Here is a 22,216-nt window from a genome sequence, read left to right as displayed (position 1 = left end):
TCCTGCCTCTGCTAACCAGCAATGCCCATCAGGACCTCCTGCCTCTGCTAACCTTGAATTATCTTGGCCCTCTCCCTTAAAGGCGACACCTTGGGATCTAACTGGATATTCCTCTTCCTCTAGTCTTTGGTATCAATGGCAACCACCACACACCTCTCTTCCTCCCCTTGTCTGATCCATTCTCCTCCTCCTCTTCCCTTTTTGCCTGTTGAGAGCGAGACAGAGCTGTTTATGGGTAGGGCTTGCATAGCCCCACCCCCACCCCCGGCTTAGGCTGATACCATGCTCTACCAGAAACTGGACTGCATGTTCATGTGTGAACACAGTCAAGGGATTGGAACAAGATGGGGGCATGCTATACAGAGGCAGAAATGGCTTCTTCCATTAACTTCTGGGAAAGGGGTGGGTCTTAAGAGAGGCCAGTGTCTGGGTGGGTGTTGGGGGTGGTCAGAGTAGGGAGGAAGAGGGGGTTAAGCCTGCGGGGGTGGGGGGTGGGGGGAGACTTCCTTGGAAAGGCGGTGCCTCTCTGCACCTTGTGTGAGCGCACCCCTGGCTCTAGAGGAGTCTCACAGGGACATTATCTCATTTGGGGAACAGCAAGCAGGTCCCCAGGCCACACCCTCTGCTGCCTCTGGCAGCCAGCTGCTCTGAGCAAGCCAGAAGGCAGGAGGAGCAAAGCCTAGTCCCTGGAAGGCTGAGTCCTCGGTGGCATCTCCCCTGGCTTTCTATGGATCTGTCTCTGTATGTGATCCAACATGTGGTGAAGACACGCCAGGTGTCTGAACATTCCCTCATGGGGCTAATGAGAGGTCTGGGCATCTTCTCTCCAGAGGGGAGAGCGCTTTGAGAGTCCGGAAGACTCTGAGGCCCTGACAGGCATTGGAAGGAGTGAAGAGGGAGCACACTTTGAGGGCCTCACCGGGCTCATTCACTTCAGGAAGTTTCTGAGAAGGGTCACAAGAGGGCTCCTTTTCCTGTCATCTCCCCAAGCCCAGTGACCCCAGCCCTCTGCCAACAAGACCTCCCACCTTGAGCCAGGTCTGCTGTGGCTAGCCTATCTCTCTCCTTCCTCAGTTTTCCATCTGAACAGAGGGTCACCTCCACTCTGCCCGTCCGCTTGGGGTCACAGCGTGTGCTAAATCAGTTGCTTGCTATAGTTAATATGAGCTCAACCAGCTCTCCAGAGCGCTTACAGAGCTTCACGGGGGAAAATCTTCCTGAATGGGAACCAGCCGGGTGGGAGCTGGGCAGCCCGTGTAGCACTGAGGTACCTTCACCTTGACCATGGCGGACAGGCATTTGCGGCCCAGGTGGCCCACCCCCTGAAGTAGAGATGCAGGGAGAAGCACCCAGAGAGGCAGCAGAGAGGAAGGAGGAAGCTCCAGGAAGAGTCATGGTGGCCGTTTGCATTTGGGGCAAATCAGAGTCTGCCAAAGTGCTAGTTAAGCAGATGTCAAACCCGTAGAGAACAGGCCTGGAAACTGAACACAACAAGCAGCACGCTGAAGTTGGCTGTAATGATCATAGTTTTCCCTCCCAGCCCCAGAGAACTGTCCGACGCCTGCAGAGGACGTGCGCATGACTCTCTTCAGGAGTAAGAGCCATAGCAGGATGAAGGCCAGTGTATCTTCCTCTCTTAATACCATTTCTCCACTTCCCTACGTGGGGAATTGATTCCAACAGAACTCCATCTCCAAGCCTTCAAGAGCACCTTAGCAATTCCAGGCTATTCTCTCACAGTCGGAGTGGTTTAAAACAAAAAAAACACCCATTGGATCTAGAACTTTCTTGTTCCAAACCTCCTGGAGCCCCCACCCCTACTGACCACACACACACACACACACACACACACACACACACACACACGCCACTGTATCCCTCCTGACTCATAAGCTTTATCACTTACTGTCCTCCAGGCACAGGCTTTCCTTAGGACTCCCACACTCCATCTCCTTCCACCTTGAAGCTGTTCTCTTTGCCTGGAAGATTCTTCTCCAAGATCTCTCTCTGTCTCTGTCTTTCTCTGTGTCTGTGGTACAGTGTGTGTTTGAGTGTGTATAAAGGCTAGAGGACAGCCTCAGTGTCCTTCCTCAAGATGTTGTACATCTTGTTTTCTGAGACAGGATCTCTCTAACTTAGAGCTTACCAAGTAGGCTTGCCTGCTGGCAGGCGAGCCCCGGGGATCCACCTGTCACTGACTCTCCAGAACTGGCTTTTTCACCTGGGTTGTAGAAATCAAACTGAAGCCTTCATAGTCATGAGGTAATATTTCACTAACTGAGCTCCCCTTCCCTCCTCCCCCGCCCAAACAAGCACTTCACTAACTGAGCCATGCTCCTAGCAAGTTCTTCACTAACTGAGCCATGCTCCTAGCAAGCTGTTCCTTCACTAACTGAGCCATGCTCCTAGCAAGCTCTTCACTAACTGAGCCATGCTCCTAGCAAGCTCTTCCTTCACTAACTGAGCCTTGCTCCTAGCAAGCTCTTCCTTCACTAACTGAGCCTTGCTCCTAGCAAGCTCTCCACTAACTGAGCCACCCCCAGTCCTTATCTATAAGATATTTACTCAACTGTGGCTCCTTCTCAGTGTTGTGGTTAAATGGCAAACTTCTGAGATTGCTTGATCATCTTATGAAGAACCCCTTTCCTCCCTCATGGCATCTTCTTTACTTCCTTCATAGTCAAAACTAATTGCAGGTGGTTTAAGTCACACAAGGGGAATGGACCAGTATGCACCAGAGCCTTCTCACACAAGAGTTGACAGTATTCAAACTCAAATTGACCAGGGTGGGAAGATTCACACCAGGTAATTGGCAGATAAGGATCCTCTCTACTCCAGAGCTGGGGAGATGACTCAGTCTGTAGAGCATTTGTGTTTTAAGTACGAGTGACCGAGTTCAGATCCACAAAACTCATGTAAAAGGCCAGATACGTGCTGCTCACCTGCTGTTATGCAAGGCAGAGGCAGGAGGATCGCTGCAAGCTTGTAGGACAGCTAGCTGGGCTCCAGCCAATTAGAGACCCCGTCTCAAACAAGGTGCAGGGTACCCGAGGACTGACATCCAAGGTTGTCCTTCACATGACTCCACACATGTGCCATGCGTGCACACACACCCCATCGGCTCCTACATCTGTACACACACACACAGACACACACACACACACACACACACACACACACACACAATATCTTTCTACTTCATCCCAAGAGACAAATCAACTGATAGGCATTTCGCGGCACAGCACTGGGAGGGATTTTGTCTTATCTTCTATATCTTTACCACCTAGGACAATGCTTAACACACCACAGGTGACCGTGGTACATTCGTGAAAGACAGAAAGGAAGAACACAAGTGTGGGACTCTAGCCTGCAATAGAGGTTAAAGGGACTATGAGAGCCGTAGGTTCAGGGAATAGAGAGGCTTAGTGTGGTGAATTTGGCCCCAGAAATCTTAGCTCCAACCCCAGTTGGGCTTCTAGCTTGTATTGCAACTGTGGACCAATCTCTTCTTCTTCCTGGCTCTCAGTTCCTTTTCTGAAGGTATATGCTGGACTAGGTACCCAACCTCTGAGTCCTAGCGTAAGGTTTAAAGAAATCCATGTATGTTCACTTCATCCCTTCACTTCTGGGTTCACTGTACAGCCCTGATGCTCCGGTGCTATTTGCCCGGATGTAAGTGGTACAGTATCTAGCCTCAACAGCTGCCTTGTGTCCCCATCTTCCCTGACATACTAACCAGCTCAAAGAGCATGGTTTGGTTTCCAGGGCCTGGGCTTGGGTCTCATTTGCCTCGGTGTGTAAATAAAGATTTGTGTGCACCCAAGATTAGCCTCCGTCAGGGAAGTGGGCAAAGCCAGGCAAACAGCAGGGCAAAGCTAGAGATGTGCAATTTGTGGCAGGGCTTTCCCTTAGACGGAGGAAGGAGGCTAATGAGGGCCCAGAGAATGGCCGGGCCACCCTGTTTTGGTTCTTTGAACGTCAACTAAAAAAAGGACCTGTGGGGCCCTTCCCTTTCAAGCCAGCAGGCTCGCCCAGCAGTGGATGCCCACACCCATCTAGAAGGTTCTCTGGTGTCACAGGACTTGACATAGATCCACCAGATGCCACTGGCTTGACTTACTGGGGAAGAATGAGACACTTTGAGGAGGAGAAGGTTTGGCTCCCTGAGGCTCATGTGGAAGTCCTTCTGGGTTTGGTTATAGGTCAGGTTTTTTGCTTGTTTGTTTTTGTTTTTCTCTGTATTACAGCCCTGCCTGTCCTGGAACTTGCTTTGTAGATCAGGCTGGTCTCAAACTCACAACTGGGCACCTGCTAGCCTCTCTGCAGACCCTGTGATCCCCAAGAGGACGGCTGTTTCCCAAGGGAAAGTCAACAAACCCACATGGGGACAGCCACAGCAGCCAATAAGTCACACTGCAGGAATAGAGAACTCGGTCCATCTAGGTCCATCTCATAAAAAGTTTCCCAGTCAAATTGGGTATCCCATAGCTTCTAAGTTCTTGGGAGCAGAGGCTGAAGGAGACCTGTCCTCACGGGGGACCACATGGCTGCACCTGGTGTACCTAGGTTGTGGTGGCTGAGACGAGTCTAGGTGAAACACGCAGAGATTAACCAAAGTTGGGTGAATGAGAAAGCAAGAAAGAGAGGCTGGAGACATAACTCAGTTCATAGAATGTTTGCCCAGCAAGCGTGAAGCCCCGGGTTTGATCCTAGTGCTGTATAAGCTGAATGTGGTGAACACGCCTGTGGTCCCAGCACTTGGGAGGTAGAGGCAGGAGGATCAGAAGCTCAAGGTTATCTTTGGCTACATAGTGAATTCAAGGCTAGCCTGGGCTACATGAGACCCTGGAAAGAAAGAAAAGGGAAGGAGAAATAGTGGAAAGAATGGAAAGAAACAAAAGGCAGAGAAAAACCAAGAAGAAAGGCTTCTAAGATGGTCGAACTGTGCTGAGCTGGGGTCTGTTTCTCTTGACTGACAGCAGTGGTCTAGCCTTGGGAAAGCCCTGCCTAAACCCCCTTAGGATCAGTCTGAGGAGTTTGGCTGCATGAGTTCAAACCCAGACTGTAGTTTTATCACCTGGGTGGTCTTGACTAGGTGACTCCACGTCTACAGTAGCAAATACTGTCATTGCTACTAGGATTTGCCGGATACCCAGTATTCCGCTGGGCCTTGGGTAGTGTTTCTGATTTCTCACACCAGCCCCATAGGGTGAGCACTGCAGTTCCCATTGCACACCCAAAAGACAGAGCTTGTCGGGACAGGCACTGAGACCTCATGCCTGAGGGTCACACTCCTGGCAGGGATTTGGTTGACTGCAGACTCAGACTTTCCACCTGTAGCCCAGGCTTCCCATAAGCCATCAGGGACTATTCAGATCCCATGGCTCCCAGAGAGTGAGTGCTAACCTGGGGTCTATGCTCAGCCTCCTCATCTTCTCTGGGTGCCCCCAAGTCTTTCTCAGGTGGCAGGTGACATGGCTGCATTCTGCACTGATTGATCGGCACATGAATTTGGCATTTTAAAATTCTTCTCTGCTGTCCCCTCTTGCCTGGGTGCTCCTATTAGATGCCTGCATGTGTGTTCTCTGCTGTCTCTCAGAGAGTGATAGTGAACAAGTGTGGGCCATCTGGGCCAGCCTGTGGTACCTCTGGCCTAGCCTGGGGTGTACCCATTTATCTTTTCTTCCATGCCCTTCAGCAGGCTTTTTTGCCACGTTTATCTGTGACCATTGACTGCCACCAAACTCTTCTAGCCTGGAGAGATTCCCTTACTAACGGTTGGGGAAACAGCATGGCAGTCAGGGTCTTAGGACGAATGAGCAGTGTAGAGTAGAGGGGACAATGGGTCAGCCGAAGGGATTGGGAGTGCTATAAACTCCTGGGTGGAATTCCATCCATCCATTTGTTCATTTCTACGACGATTGCTTGTCTACTCTGGTCGGATCCAGTGCCAGAGCCTAAGATATCTAAGTAACATCATAGAGGAAAGTCTTGTTCTCATTAGATTGCACCATGTTAGGGCCTGCAGCATGCAATATGAATAAAGGAAGCAGTCATATGTTAGATGGCGTTCAGTCCTCCCAGGGACAGAGAAGAGGCAGGAGAGTATCTGTCTTTGAGTCTGCTGAGGAGGGTGCAATCTTAGTGGGCAGTAACTAAAACTAGGGCCTTGGTAAGATGGAGACCTGAAAAGAAGTGATAGAGGGTCCCCAGGGGGAGCATTCCAAATGTGGTGGTTTGATAAGTAATGTCCCTTATCAGGTCAGGTGTTCGAGTCGTTTGAATACTTGGTCTCCAGTTGGTGGCGCTTTGTGGAGAAGTGCAGCCTGGGAGGAAGTATGTCATTGGTGGGGTTTCTCTTAAGGCCTCACTCTGCTTCCTGCTCTTTCTCTCTCTCTCTCTCTCTCTCTCTCTCTCTCTCTCTCTCTCTCTCTCTCTCTCTCTCTCTTCTCTCTCCCCCTTCTTGGTGCTTGCTATTAAAGATGTGATCTCTCAGTTTCCTGTGTCTGTGGTCATGCCTACCAATTGTTGCCATGCCTCGGCCCAGCCATCCTGGGCTCTCATCCCTCTGGAGCATAAGCCAGAGTAAACTCTTCCTTAAGTTGTCTTTAGTCACTTTAGTCACAGTGTTTTTTGTTTTTTTTTTTTTTTAAATCACAGCATCAGAGTAACCAATACAAAGGAACTAATACACATGGCTTCTGTGGCTGTAGGGTCCTAGGATTAGCTGAAGACAGGGTCAGAAAAACAGGAGGTCTTCTCAGGTCAGAAAAGACAGGGATCAGAAAAGAGGGGGAGTCCTGGAGGGTTTGCAGCATGGTCTAAGCTGACTTATCTGTATCCTCCTGGTTGTAAGGCAGAACAGCCTTCAGAGACAAGGGAAAAGTTGGGGAGACCCGCTAGGCACTTATTAACACAAGACCTCCCTGTGGCAGGCTCTGCCTGCCTCCTGGTCTCAGTCCTATGCATTGGCCAGAGAATGAAGACTTGAAGACAGGCTTTAGGTCCAGGGTGATATGGGACCAGGCTCTAGTGCAGAAGTGGGCTGAGCGGCTAGGTTTAAGATGCACGGGACAGAACTCAGGCAGGTCCAGACTGTAAAGACCAGAGAACATCTGGGTGCCAATTTTGTCCTGTTTGGGATAATGGGCAGGGCCTGTTTCGGGGCCTGCCAGGGCCTCTGCTCCTGGCTGGCTTCACCGTCAGCAGCAAGCACATTCCACGGCTGATGACTGGCTTGCGGTCTGGCCTGGCTCTTTCGATGGTTTCTTCTGCTCTTTAAAAACCAGAGTTGGAGTTCTCTTTAAGTTTAGGGCATGAATCACTGCTCGTGGTCTGGGAGGGGGCTGGAGGGACAGAGCCTCTGTGTTCTTGGGTGCTAGCACTCACTTGTGTGTGTAGGCCCCTGGGGCCAGCTGTGTGATGGGGTCCCAGTCCAGACACGGATCCTACCAGCTTCGGAGAGTCTAACTAACACGGTCCCGAGGGCCCCTCCATCCACCTTGCAAGCCCACCAAGTTCAGAACTGACTCAAGGTTCCCTGTTTGCTTCTCCCTGGCCCTTTGCCTCCTACACCATTTCCTTTTGTAGGACCCAGCCCTATAGACTTTACCTTCTCACCTCACTTCTCTTTCATTTTACCCATGCTCATCCCAGGCTTTGGGTTCTCTTGCTTGGGTCACTGTGGTGGTCACTCTCTCCTTCTACCTACTTGTCATTGTCCTATGATAGTGGCTTTCCCCAGCCTCCCCAGGAAGCTTCTCTCTACCCTCCCTCGGATACCTTCAGTGGCTCTCATCTACCAAACCCAAATGTTCTAGTTGGCATTGAGGTCCTTTCTCGGTGGCCTTAGCTGGCTCTCCCGTTGCTATAGTCTCTCACAGCACACTGCCCAGCATCCTGCTGACGGAGCATCAGAGAGTTTGCACAGGTATGCTCTCTAGTCCCCACCTTTCCTGCTGCCAGATTGGTCCTCATCCCCAGTCTGCCTCTTACCTCTGACACCTGAGTCCTCTATCTGAAGCACCCTTACAGCCTTTCTTACATCTTCCCCATATGATAGTCATTTATCCCAAACTCTGCCCACTCCTACAAAACCATAAGCTCCTCCCATAGGAGCATTCTCATCCCCACCGCAACACCTGATACAGCATCCAGCTCTCACAGGCTATTGTGTTAGGATGTCCGGAAGTGATATGCAAAGCCAGCCACCTGTCCTGTCTTGTCCTCAGATATCTTTCGATTTTTCATGGATGTACAGATAACTCTTTCCTTCACTCTGCCTGCGTCGGGTGCCTGCTGGGGTAGCACTGTGTAAAGGGTGGGGATGCCGGTGATTATTAGAGATGTACTCTCTGCCCTTGTGGTGTTCCCAAGTCAGCAGGAGAAGATGATGAGGCAGTTGGAATGGTGCGAGGTGAGGAAGGACTAGCCTTGGGATCACACAAGTGGGGCCCCCAAACTGTATCATCAGGGGTCAAGCGAAGCTTTCAAGAGGACTGAGATTAAGCAGGAGGCAGCCAGGAGAAAGGAGTGAAGGTACAGGGACCACAGCACAGAGGCCAAAGGCAATTGGTATGCTGTGGGGCTCTGAGACACTCATGCATGTGTTCCTGCTAGTGCTGAGTCCTGAGTGCAGGCCAGAGCTGGCCGTGTAGCATCTGTCTGGCTTTGACAGTCTGGGTACAACCTAATAGCAGTAGAGGGCCAGGGAAGGCTTAAAGCTCAGAACCAGACAGGCTCAGCTTTTTTTCTCCTCTCTCTCTCTCTCTCTCTCTCTCTCTCTCTCTCTCTCTCTCTCTCTCTCGACTGCCATTCAGAGAGTGTGGATGAATGGGGGTAAAAGGGACAATGAAATCTGAACTTGAGGAACTGGGGAGGTGGCTGAGTGGATAAAGTACAGGAGGATCCCCAGAGCTTGCTGGCTAGCCAGTCTAACCAAATTGGGAAGCCCTAGGCTCCCTGTCTAAAAAAAAAAAATAAAAAAGGTGCATGGACTGAGAAAATGGCTCAGTGGATAAAGTGCTTGTGTGAGCATGAGGACCTACAGATCGGAGCTCTAGAAGCAACATCAAAGCCAGGCAGGTATAGCAGCTGCTCAGGCGGCAGAGACAGGATTCCTAGGGCAAGCAGCATAGCTAGACTAGGTAGATCAGTGAGCTCCAGATTCTCCAGTGAGAGACCCTGCCTAAACAGATAAAGGTGTAGAGCAATCAAAGAAGACGTCCATATAAACTTGGAGCCTCCACATACATGCACACACCTGCACAAAGTGTGCCACACACATGTGAACATGCATAGACATGTATGCTTACCACATAGCTGAAAAAGGTGGAGAGATCGAGGAAGATACCTGATGTTGAACTTTGGCCTCCCACTCTTCCCCTCCCTGCCATGAACACACAAATAGACACACACAAAAAGCTGAAAGTGACCTGGGACTTCAATGTCCTGGGACCCCTCTGTTCTGCCCCCTAGAACATTGCCTCTTCTTGAGGGAGCACTCTTTCCTCAGCCAATTTGACCTTGGCTTTGCCAGTGCCATTATCCCAAGTCAGGGTTTCTTCACGGGGACACTCGACCCCAGCAGCGCCTGCAATCAGAGAGGGAATGGCCTTCACCGGCTTTGCACGTCACCTCAACATGCTGGCCACCTCCTGGTGCTCAACCCCTGTGCTGCTACAGCAGCTCTGCCTGGGACAGTTGACAAATCCAGTCTTCCCAAGGCCCCCTTTGGTTTCCTTGGTTACGGCCTCACCAGGGGACACAGATAGCATGTCATCATTATATAGTTTCTCAGCTCCTACCCCAAATTCCAAGCTACTCTCTGAAGTGAGAGCATGGTTATATTTCTTGCCAGAGGACGGGCCTGTGGGGGAGACCCAAGGAAACAAGGCTGGTCTGCTGGGTATGTGATTGCAGTGGCTTAGAGAATTCCATACTTGGATTTGTGCCCTATATCTTGAAAATTTCGACAGTTTTGAAACAGGCAGTCTTGAGTTTGATTTTTCACCAAGTCTCACAGTTTGTAGAAAACAAGTCCTGCAGGTATGGTGAGTGGAGCGACCCAACTGACATTAGCCTGCATATTATTTATGGTTTTATAGTTTCCACCTATTACTATGGGAGGCTGTGATTTCTAGGAAAAGAGCATTTCCAGAAGGAGGAGAGGAAATAAAGAAGATTTTTGGCTCCTTTTCTGGAAGGAAGAAAAGTAAGGGGCCTGGGAATGTGCCAGACAGAGAAAGGGAGGGTAAAGACTAAGAAAGGTCTACTGAGCCCCCCTATTGTATACAGAGAACCCCCAGTGATCTACAGAGAATCCCCAATAGTCACCTACAGAGAATCCCCAACAGTCTATGGAGAAATTCTCAGCAGTTTACAGAGTGCTCTCAATGAGTGGAAAATGATGGGAATTGCTCAACCATTGCCTCTCAGTTTCCCCATCCATCTAAGATACATCACATCTCTGGTCCTTTTAATGCACAACAGAAACATTGAATGTTCCTTTCAGATTGTTGAGAGTGGCAGGTGCTAGTCCATTTGGGTGGGCCCTGGAAGTCACTGTCAGGAGTCCTGGAAGTCACTGTCAGGAGCCCTGGAAGCCTGGCTCAGTTGGGTGATGCTGGGGGAAAGGAGCTAGCTGTCAGCCTCTAATGCAGAGGCGTAAATACCATCTCTGTGTCATTCTGTTTGGCACCCTGGGGTGTGTTGCTATGGTCACTCATGTAACTTGCCCCACATTCCATAAGGAAAAATCTCTGCCTACTTTTGACCAGCATCACCCATGCTCCAGGCTGGGTTTTTCCTCCCTATAGCATCAGACTGTGCATCAGAGATAGTAGCTAGGGAAGGGCCTCTCAGACAAGGAGGCTGAGGGATGGACAGTGGCCAGCAGATCTCCTGCTTCACCTGAGGTCCACCACTAGCCCTTAGTTCCTTTGGCTCAAGGCACCAATGGGTTAAAATGCAAATGGCTTTGTTTAGGACAGAGCAAATTGTCCTCACTCATTAGCAATGTTCAGTGTCTTTTGCTTACTAGGCCTGGAACTCTGGGCATTCTGGGTTTTGGGTACTGGAGGCAGGTGATAAAACCCCTGTCAGTGGGTTGACTCCGACGAACCTCTATCTTGGGACCACTTCTCACTGTCCTGCCTTGAGGAGTCTATATAGCTGAGAGTGGAGGGGAGGCTGCCCTGCTCCTGGTATCTGCATTCTGATCCCATGTCCCCTAAACGGTGCCTCCACAAGAATATCAATCACATTGTTTCTCTGTGACCGCAAGGCTCACTTTCTAAAGAGAACATCATGTGTGAATTAAGAGCCCAGGCTTGTGAGCCAGGAGATCCAGCTCAGTGCTTGCTTAGTATGCGTGAGGTCCTGAGTTCAATACCACCCCCATCCTGGAAAAAACAAAAACAAAACCCGAGGTTTTGAGGGTTGGAGAGATTCTAGCACCACCTTTGGCTCTATAGCTGTGACCTTGACCTAGCTATTTGACTTCTCTCATGGAACCCAGCAATCAAAGCTGTGACTCCATGAGGACTACATGTAATGTGAGGAAGAGCTCACCGCAGGGCCTGTCATAACCCAAGGAAGACATGATGAGGAGCTGGAGAGATGGCTCAGCAGTTAAGAGCACTTGCTGCTCTTCCAGAGGACCTGAGTTTGGTTCCCATCATGCTCTGGTGGCTCGCAAACACTTGTAAGTCCAGATCCAAGGGATCCGATATCCTCTTCTGGCTTTTACAGGCACTGCCCCCCCCCCCAACATACACACACGGCATGTGAATGCGCGCGCGCGCGCGCGCACACACACACACACACACACACACACACGCACACACAAAGAGATGATAAGAAGGACATTACCAGCTCCTGCAGGCAGTCTGTCAGGGACCATTTGGTACAGTGAGCATGGATGGATCACCTATGGGCCATTAACCAGAGCATCAGCCCGAGAAGTGGTTATTCTCCTCATTTTACAGTTCGGGAAACGAGCCCCATGGGGGGGGGGAGCTGGCCAGGCTCACCCACCTAGAAGGGATCTATCTGACAGTCAGTTTGGCTTCCCAGCAATGACCGCTCAGTAAGCAGTTAATGTTCCAGTGAAAGAGATGAGGGACAGGAGGGAGGGGTTGAGACACAAGGACTGTTTCCTCCAGGTGAGATTTTCTACATATTATAACCGAGGTATTAAGGACACCATATGAAAACTTCCTGTGGAGGTTTAATTTATAGATGACTCCAGTCTCTATTTTTACTAACAAACCTCTGGGCATTCATCTGAGAACGGGATGAATGAGGATTGGTATGTTGGGGCTGAGACTGTCCCCACTGCTCCCCATAGCAGGCACTCCATGAGGAGGGTGTGTGGGTGTCTCTGGAGCTCACGATCTCTTTGGGGGAAGGTAATTTCACAAGGCTATGGCTCCTTGGTGACAATCTTCAGTGTAGGGGTAGAGAGAATAGGAATGGACTGGACATTAAGTGGGCAGGAAAGATGTCATGTTTGAGATGTGATGTGTGTCTTGTGTATAAGTGTTCGTGTGTGGGTGTATGTACATGTGTATGAGGTCAAGGTCTGATGTCACTTAATTACACTTTACCTTCCTTTCTGAGGCCGAGTCTCACTGAGCCTGGAGCTCTTTATATTCAGCCCATGCCTGCGATCTTCTATCGGATTCCCCAGTACTGAGCTAACAGGCATGGTAGTTCATGGGTTTTTTACATGAGTTCTGAGGGACTGAACTCAGATCCTCAGACTTACATGGCAAGCATTTTCCTGACTGAGCCTCTCCCCAGCTCTCAGATGTGAGTTTTGACAATGGTGACGATCCCTTCTCTTTACAGCTACACTGCAGTGATCAACTTTGACTCCAGAAAGAACTTGAAGCTTGCGGAGAGGCAGTAATACCCCAAATTGGGCATTATGGAGAGGAAGGAGAGTTCCTCAAATTCCCCAAGTGAACTCCCGTCCACACAGCAAGAGCCAAATCAATCAGCCCAGAACATAGTTTTAGTCCAAGCAACAGGGACAGGACACTTGGGCAGTGTTTGGGGGTGGGGGTGAATGTGGGGCTTCCCTACTGTTGCAGGAGGAGGAGGTTTCAGAGAGGGCAAGTGGGAAGGGAGAACTGAGGGAGCTCTCTGAGGGTCTCCAGTCCTGGGTGGCTGGGACCTATGAGAAGGCCGTGGTTTGCATCGCCTCTTTGAGGAGTTGGGGGACACGGGTATGGTAACTAAGCAGTCTTATTTCCTCAAGAGCCAGCTCGTGGTGACTGAGGGGCTTGGACAAGCGTGCAGTGTGATCAACTGCCTCTCAGACTCAGCCCTTCCCAGCTGGAGAGCAGGCAGGGAGCCTTTTGAGTCTTTGGACAGCCATGGTGCTCACATTCTACCTGGTTTTCCTGTTGAGAGGGACCTCCACTCAGAAGGACACACTAACGGTGTGTTGGTCCTTCCCCTCCTTAACACCAAATTCTCGCCTGTGCCAAGATCAAATTGGTGTGAGGACAGCTTTGGTGTCAAAATATGAAGTCTTATGGATTGTTCTGAGATCAAGACTTACGACCAGGTCCTCGCCCAGAGGAGTGGGGAGAGTCTTGGTTTGTTTAGGATCCTGGCACATCTATGTCTCTGAGCCTCCCATACACCTCCCTACACTTCTCCTGTGGCCTTGAACTTGGGAGGGATGCTTCTGAGCAGCTTTAGATCCTTAATCTTTAGATCCTTCCTTCACCTATGATGCGGCGGCTGGCAAAGAAGATGGCTCAATATGGCGGCACTCACCAAGAACAAGGTGAACTGCTTATTAGGTCTTTGCAATAACTTTACAAATTCTGTTACTATCCCTACCTTGTAGAAGAAGAACCTGAGACACAGGTAGTAATTTGGCAGGAGCAGTGAGGCCTAACTGCAGAGTCCAGGTCAATTCCAGACAGCAAGACTCTAGGGCCTTCATTCCCACACAGCCTGATCTTGCTTGATCCTGGGGCCTCCCTTCGGACCCATATGCCTCACAGATAAGGGGTCGAAGTCGATTCTGCCCTAGGGTCAGGAAAATGCCGCAGTGATCCCTCAAACCCTTCCAGTACACAGAGTCCAGACCAGCCGGGCACCTTTATGGTTTTAAAATGAAAACTGGTGTTGTGGCATGCATTCGCAACCCCAGTGCTGGGGAGGTATGGATAGGCAGATCTCTGGGGCTCATCGACCAGCTAGCTCAGCCAGCTTGCAAGTCCCAGATCAGGAAGGGACAGTCTCAGGGGATCACACTGGATGAACAACACCTGAAGTAATTCTAAAGTTTCACACTTATCTACACATACATACAAGCACCCCCCCACACACACACACACACTCACACACACACAAATTGTCTTCCTTTAGTTCTGGAGTTCCTAGAAATATAAACGATGTCATTTTAAGTCCCTCTCATTCTATGCTCTGTGTGTGGGGGTCCAGTTCCTCATCCAGGAAGCCCCCCTGACTTACCTAGTGAACGTTGAATCTTTCATGTCTGAAAACAAGCACATAGACCCTAGTTCCTCTGCTCTGTTCACTCCCTCACACCTCCGCTTAACTCTCTTAGCTCTTGCTTTACCCTGAGCCACAGCACGGCCCAATTGGCAAGGGTGTGCGAGCCCTACCTTCTTCTTGCAAGCAGATCCCCAGCCCTACCTTCTTCTTGCAAGCAGATCCCCTCCTAGCACTGACTGATATGTCTGATGAATCCCGTGTTTCAAAACCCCAAACTGACCAGACATAATGCACAAGTGGTTTCCTCCATATAAAGGGAGCAATGGGTCACAAATCCTGTCCTGAGAGGTCCTTTAACCCGTCCCCCTCTCTCACTGCTCCTCCCCCTTCAGTGGCACCAACATTAACAGCCGCTGATGGAGCCCTCCTGCGCACTCAGCCTCAACCAACCAGACAGCTTCGACAGCTCAGAATTCTGCCTCCGCTGTCCCCACGAGAAAAACTTCTAAGAGGTCACAAAGTCCTGAAGAGTTAGATTCCAAACTCTCCCTCTTGGCGTTGGGGTGTTTGAACTGTCTCCATTTTCTGGGGACACCTGTCTGGAGCCACCCAGGAGCGTTCATGTCCTTCCTGTGGCTGGATCGCTAGTGACTGGAGACAGTTTCTCTCCTAAGGGCACCCCCAGCGGGCTTCTATCCCTGGAGCTTTCTAGAAGCCACTGGTTTGGCAACAACGCTTCCCCTGCCCCTCCCCCAACCCCAAACCATACAGGAATGTTTGTTTCCAACTGTGTCCCTGGGATCAGAACAAAATGCAGCTCGTTTCCAGAGGCCTTTCATCTGCAGGCGCTCCCAGAAGCAACAAAGGATAGGAGGGCACACTTGTGTTCCCAGATTGGGATAACCGACCACGGCCACCAGACTCTACTTGCACTCCTCCAGGGCAATTGTCACCACCTCTGCTGCTCTCCTGTTGCTCTCATTTAGGTACAGCGCCACTGCCCGTTGGTTCCTTAGGCTCTGACTGGAGCCTTCTGCCACACTGTGAAGGGGCCAGGAAAACTTTCGCTAGCCGCAGCAAAGAGCGCTGCGCTGGGTACTGGCAGTGTGGAGGCCCGAGCCGGGGTAACCCAGGCTTATTGCCCAAAGGCTTGCCTTTCTTCCCTTCCCGTGGGTACCGAAGCTCCCGCTGCTTGGAGCACTTTAAGCGGTGGCGGGCGTTTCAGTGACCGGCGGCTTCCCCCCAATTATTGAATAATTGCATAATTCCGAGCGCGAGCTGAGGACGCTGCTCTGTCCCTACGCTAGTGTCAAGTATCTTTCCCACCGGTCCTGGACTGAGGGATTGTGCCCGCTGCCTGTGGTCGGGCTGAAGAGGGCTTGCCAACGCCTAGGGGCTGAACTGGAGGGACTCGGGATCTCTTAGAGCTCCTGGTTCTCTGGGGGCCACTACGTCTGGCTCTCCAGACTTCGGGATGCTCTGCCTCGGGTGGCAGGAGGGCAGTTGGGTCACGCTCGCTGGGCGAAATCTGTCTGTCCCTTGCCCCAGCTGGGGCCTTGGACCCTTGGCAACAGAGGGATGCCCGAGTGGTCCGGTGGACACGTGAGAACTTGTTCCCACAGCTGCACGGGAGCACCCAAAGTGCTCAGTGGTTCCAACAACTCAAGTCCTTTCTTCTCTTCATAAGCACACCACAGTCCGAGAGAAAATTTCCTCGGTACGCCTCCCTCTTTTGCTGTCTTGGCGGCACAGTTTAACTGCAGCCGGTTCCCGGGCAGACCTGTGTCCCCAAGTAGTGCTAAGGGAGGCGCGTCTCATCTCTCTCCTCACAGTTGGAGCTGAGGTCCAGGAGGAGTAGGGAGGGGCTCCCGGAAGAATAGGGAGACAAGGGGGACACGTACCTGGCCAGAGGCTGAGGGTCCAGGCCACCAGGAGGCCCCTAGGCAGGTCCATGGCCCGCGACGCGGTGGCGGGATGGTCGTGGGGCTGCGAGCCAGAGCGACAGCCACAGTCTACGAGTGGCGTCCGGAGCCTGCACTGCTCCAGGCTCCCGCTCCCTGACAGAGGCGCAGAGGAAGTGGGAGGGCTCCAGTGGCGGGGAGGGGCACAGACACGCGGCGGCCCTGGCTCTGGGCCAATATTGGCCCCTCTGCCACCTGGGCTGCTGGCCCGATGCCCTCTCCTTGTCGTCCCCACCCACCCCATCTACGCTCATGGTCATAATAAATGATGGCTCCCGGGAGTCAGCTACCTCGCCAGTGCAGCACCTGCCTGTTCTCCATCCCCAATCAAATCAGGATCTGCCCAGGAAAAGCGAGTTGTGGTGTCTATTTTCTAGGAGAAAGAACTGCATAAAGACCATAGGGGAACCTAAGAAGACCTGGGCCACTCTGCAGTGGGTCTTTTTTGCACAAGTTGGATGGATTCTCCTTCCTCAAACTATTTTGACACACTCCTTTGTCTCTCTCTGTTTCCTGGGGCTTAAAATGTCAAGGCCATAGTGCTTCTTGGGCCCCTGGAACAAAGGCAGTCGAACTCCCAACTTCCACTGATCCAGCCTCCACACTTGAAAAATTCCAAGCAGCCAGGAAGACCAGGGACCACATTTGATAGTTCAAGAAGCATCTCTTTGGGACCCAGACACTACTCCCTAGCCATAGCAATCATGGACAGTTAACTTCAATGCACATTTATTGCCCGAGCTTTTAATTAGGCTTTGAGCCACAGTCTGCAGATGTGGAGGCTGGCCTTCCCAGCAGCGGTGGAGCAGAGGAAACCAGCAGGGTAGCCAGCGTGTGGGGAAGCAAGAGTAGGGAGAACCTTCCAAGGCTGCAAATGGATCTGCAGACACATGCTCTCTCTCCAATTCTCTTCAGTGTGTTTCACAGGGAAACTAAATGGCAATTGATGTACTTCTTTGCTCTCTCTCTCTCTCTTTCTCTCTCACAAATTTCCTCGGTTTGTAAGGACACTTAACCAACCTCTAAATCCAACCCCCCCCCCCCCTTCACACTCTTCTTCGGGAGCAGAAGAGCTTAGTGGATGGATGGACAGATGGGTGAGTATGAAGGATGAGGAGGTGCACAGAGGGAAGGTGGCAGGGAGGGATGAGAAGGGCTTTCCAGAGTGGACATTCGGGGAGAATCCTTGAGGATAAGGTGGGTGTTGAGAAGGTCCACCATTTGCAAAGGCTGAGCAAAGGTGATTTTAATTTTAGGGGAGGAGAGAGAGAGAGAGAGAGAGAGAGAGAGAGAGAGAGAGAGAGAGAGAGAAAGAGAAAGGAGAAGAGGGGGAGAAGAGGAGGGAGGAGGCTCTCAGGTCTTAGGACTGAATCAGTGTTCTCAACCTCAGGGCCAAGTTTCAGAAAAGGATGGTGTGATAAAGGGTCGGGTTCTCTTGCTGTTCTAAAGGAGACCGTAGATCAAAAGAACCAACTTCTATGTCCTCTGCCAGGATAGGAGAGGGGCTGGGGCAGTCTTTGGCTAGAGGAAGCAGGCTAGAGGAAGTCCTTGGCCTTGGGATGAGACTGACACTGGATGGCCTGACAGGGAAATGTTGGGTGCTTGCTGGGACCCTTGTAGTGTCCAGCTTAATGTTTAGGCAATCATTATTAAATGTTATTTAACAATCTTTTCAGTTTACTTTGTGGCACTGGAACTGAACCCTGGGTCTCAAGCCTGCTAAACAAGTGGTCTGCCACAAAGCAACATCCCCAACCCTTCACAATGAAACTTTATTTTTGTATATGTGTGTGCACATTTTGTGTGCGTGCACACACACACATGTGCAGGCCAGAAGGTAACTTTGGGGATCTCCCTTGATCTATGTCCACTTTTACTTTTATTATTTAAGAAAGTATGTGTGTGCACATTTTATGTGGTTTTATTATTATTATTTATTGTTTAAGAAAGTATGTGCATATGTGCACATGTCTGTACGTGCACAGACACATGTATGTGTATGTGAGTGCAAGTGTCCATGGAGACCACAGGCATTGGAGCCCCCTGAAGCTGGATATAGGTGGTTGTGTCACCTGACATGGATACTGGGAACTGAACTCAGATCCTCTGGAAGAGCATTAGGCACTCTTAACCGCTGGGTTATCTCTCCAGCCCTTCTCCACTATATTTTTTGAGATAGGCTCTTTCATTGGACTGGAACCTCACCGATTAGGCTAGATTGGCGAACTAGTCAGCTCCTAGGTCTTCCTGTTTCTGCCTTCAGGTGCCTGTGGTCACAGATGTGCTCTGCCATCCCAGCTTTTATGTTCTAAAACATAAAAAACATGTGGGAGATCTAAACCCTCATGCTATGTGGCAGACACTACAGGCCGAGCTACCTTCCCAGCCCGTTAAGCATTATTTACGTATGGCACACAGACCCAGCAGATGCATAAGAAATTTGTGATGTGGATCCCAAGGCTATGAGGAGCTCAGAGAACTGGATGAAGGACTTTATGGGAGCTGGGCTTTGAGCTGATTGACCGCACCATGGCACAGCATGGCATCTCCCAACTCTTCACGTGGACAGCGCTCATAGTCGCCTGTAGTTTTGGTGGAACACATGCCATGCAATCCACCATATAGTTCAACTATATTCGAATAGTCGCAGGATTGTGTCACCGTGACCACTAATTTCACAATGCTGTCATCATCCCCCAAAGAAACCCTGCTCCCATGAGCCACTAGTTCCCTCACCCAGCCGCTGGCAACCACTAACCTTTCTATCTCTGTGGATCTGCATGTTCTGGACATTTCATGTAAACGGATTCATCCAGAATGAGGCCTCTGTGTCTGGCTTCTCCCATTTCGTGATGTCTCTAACATTCACGCATGGAATAGCGGTGTCCGCATTTCATTTCTCTTTGTCATAAACGGCATTCCAATTGGACGGCAGCGCCACAATGTTTATCCATTCTGCAGGTGATGCTCTTTGGGGTGTTCCACTTTGGGTTACGGTGAATAATGCTGCTTGTACAGACATCTGGTACAAGTTTTCATCTGAACATACATCTCGACTTCCCTGGGTAACATACGGCCACACATGGTGTGACGGTGTGACAATGGTCCAGGCTTAGGTGGTCCCATGAAGCCTGGCCATCTGGGTCTGTGTAGGATGCTCTCTGTGATACTGGTATAGAAATGACAAGGCCCAGCAGTGCACTTCTGCCATAGTGGCCCTGTCTTTAAGTGATGCGTGGCTGCGTTTAGGAGCAGTGCAGCTGAGTCACAGAGTAATTTTATATTTGAACCCTTGAGGAACTCCCAAACTGTTTCCACAGTCTCTGTGTCATTTTGTGTTCTCACCAGCCACCTATGACTGCAGTAGGCAGTGTTTTTCTCTTTTGAAATCCACCTAATGACAGTGACCTCATTTCACCCTTCCAGTAGCCCTACAAGAAGGTAGGTCCATTTTTTTTTTGTAGGTAAAAACGTTACATAGGTGAAGAGTCTTCTAGTTGCAAGGTCTAGAAACTCAATACCCACTGAAAGAAGCAGAGAAGCAATGTAAAAATCCTCGTTCAAGAAAGTAAAACACGGGGCTAGCTGCAGGCAGTGGGCTAGCTGCAGGCAGTGGGCTAGCTGCAGGCAGTGGGCTAGCTGCAGGCAGTGGGCTAGCTGCAGGCACTGGGATAGATGCAGGCACAGAGTTAGCTTCCGGCACTGGGATAGCAGGCTTGGTAGGATCAAGGGGCTCAAGCAAATGCCCCACTTTTCTTCTCTTAGGTTTGTTTCATTCTGGTCTCCATTTCCACAGGGACGTTTTCTCCACCTTTCTGAAAAGGTGGCTGGCAGGCCACTTTCCCAAGCTTTGTCTTTTTCTTTTTTTATTGGGATCCCATTTTCTTTTTTTTTTATTACTTCAAAAAATACCAATTCAAATTCCCACTCCCTCCCTTCCTCCCAGTCCCTTCCCCCTCCCTCCACAGACCCAAGCTTTGTCTTCATTGATTGTAAAGGGACAGAAGCAGTCTTCCCTTCCAGCTCCATCAGAGAAGCCAGGGTTTGGGGTCACACCCTCCACTGAAGAAATCATAGTGTCTGGAGGACATGATATTATAGCTAGACAAGTCTGGAAAACACACCCATCCCTGGGGACCTGGGAGGAGATGGCACAGTGATTGACAGCTCTCCCAAGACCACATATTATAGGACAGGAGTTCTCTAAGGAACCAGGAAAAGGGAGTGCTAAGGCCTGCTGGACACACAGCCCATAATCGCCAAAGCCACTACAAAGATTTCTGCTCCAAGCAACAGCAGGGGAGTCACTCAAGTGCCCACAGCACCTACAAGCAGAGTTGTGAAGAGAACTCAGGGATGCTGTCAGCAAATTCAGAACTGGTCACATCTCCTCCAGGAAGAGGAGGAAGGCATTCCACACCAGGACTGCAGGAACCTGGGCAGCCTGGAGGGAGGTCCCATGGGTGGCTTCTCTAAGAAAGAACCTTGGGTTCTCTAGGACTGTTAAGCTCTTCTTCCAGAGAAGTACGTGGAGTAGCCTGGTCTGCCTTTGCTTTGGTGAGGTGCCGCTTCCTTTCTGCTCTTTCTCTGCCTTGTCACCTCTGGGACTGTGATCAACTGCTCTGGTTCGCTCTGAACTGAAGGATTTCCCAGATTGCTGCATGTTCAGAGTCAAGATCAGGAAGACGGCAGAGCATGATGGTGCAACCCTGCATTCTCAGCGCTTGGGAGCTGGGGGCAAGGGCAAGGGAGTTGGAAATTTGAAGTCATCCAGAGATGTCCAGTGAGACCATGCTATCTATCTATCTATCTTTCTATCTATCTATCTATCTATCTATCTATCTATCTATCTATCTATCATCTACCTATCTACTTACACACACACACACACACACACACACACACACACACACACACACACACATATATATATATATATGGGTTTTAGAGACAGAGTTGCTCTGTGTTGCTCTGGCTGTCCTGGAACTCAATCTATAGACCAGGCTGGCCTCAAACTCACAGAGCTCTGCCTGCCTCTGCCTCCTGGGTGCTGGGATTAAAGGTGGGCACCACCACTGCTCTGCCTGTTATAGCACACACACACACACACACACACACACACACACACTTCATCACTCATCTACTTCTCTTTCTCCAGAACCTTCTCTGGCTCTTCTCCAAGTCTCTGTTCCAGACTCTCCTGGTTACTTCTCTCCAGCCCCTTCCTTCTGCTCCAGGGCCCTCAGTGCAGCCAGTCTCCATATAGACTGGGAGACTCTTTGGAAACACTCCCTGGCTTTTAGGCCTCTTTCTATAATCCAGTCACCTCCTGCAGATACACCCTCCTGTCTCTGTACCATCAGTTGGTTTGTGTTTAGGAAAGGCAGATTCTGTTTTGTTTTTTTAAAAAATAAACTTGAACAAACTTACAGTTCCTGGAATACTCATCTTAGTTTTTTTTTCAAAAAAAAAAAAGAAAGAAAAAGAAAACATAAAAACGATAAACTCTGAAGCTGATAAATCCCCTACCCTTCCATGCCCATCTCACCCCACCCCCCTAAAAAGAAGTCACATTGCATGTGTTAGCTTCAGTTTAGAGACATGACATTGCTCTGGGCTAGTATTTGTGCAGTGGGAGCTGACTACATTCCTTGGGCACAGCTAGTCCTAGAGGGACTCTCACCAGGTCTCATCACTAACAATAGAGGGGACAGTCTGGAGATAGGCAGGTGCCCTAGCAGAGCAGGTCACCCAGCCACTTTCTGCTTCAAGGT

General features: G+C 50.4%; 1 protein-coding gene across 1 annotated transcript in view; it reads right to left on the bottom strand.

Annotated features, from left to right (window-relative positions):
- The window catches only part of Itga11 (integrin subunit alpha 11), a 103,550-nt gene extending 87,023 nt beyond the window's left edge, over positions 1–16,527 (bottom strand). The window contains exon 1 of the mRNA XM_048423713.3: positions 16,383–16,527. Within this exon, the coding sequence (XP_048279670.2) occupies positions 16,383–16,434 (52 nt within the window). The 5' untranslated portion in view covers positions 16,435–16,527. The remainder of the gene's footprint in view (positions 1–16,382) is intronic.
- Between the last annotated feature and the right edge of the window lie 5,689 nt (positions 16,528–22,216).

Source organism: Myodes glareolus, chromosome 4 (genome assembly GCF_982192425.1).
Source record: "Myodes glareolus chromosome 4, mMyoGla1.1, whole genome shotgun sequence".
In the NCBI taxonomy this organism is placed as follows: Eukaryota; Metazoa; Chordata; class Mammalia; order Rodentia; family Cricetidae; genus Myodes; species Myodes glareolus.
Note: the sequence above shows the minus strand (reverse complement) of the source record. Positions and strands in the feature narration are given on the sequence as shown.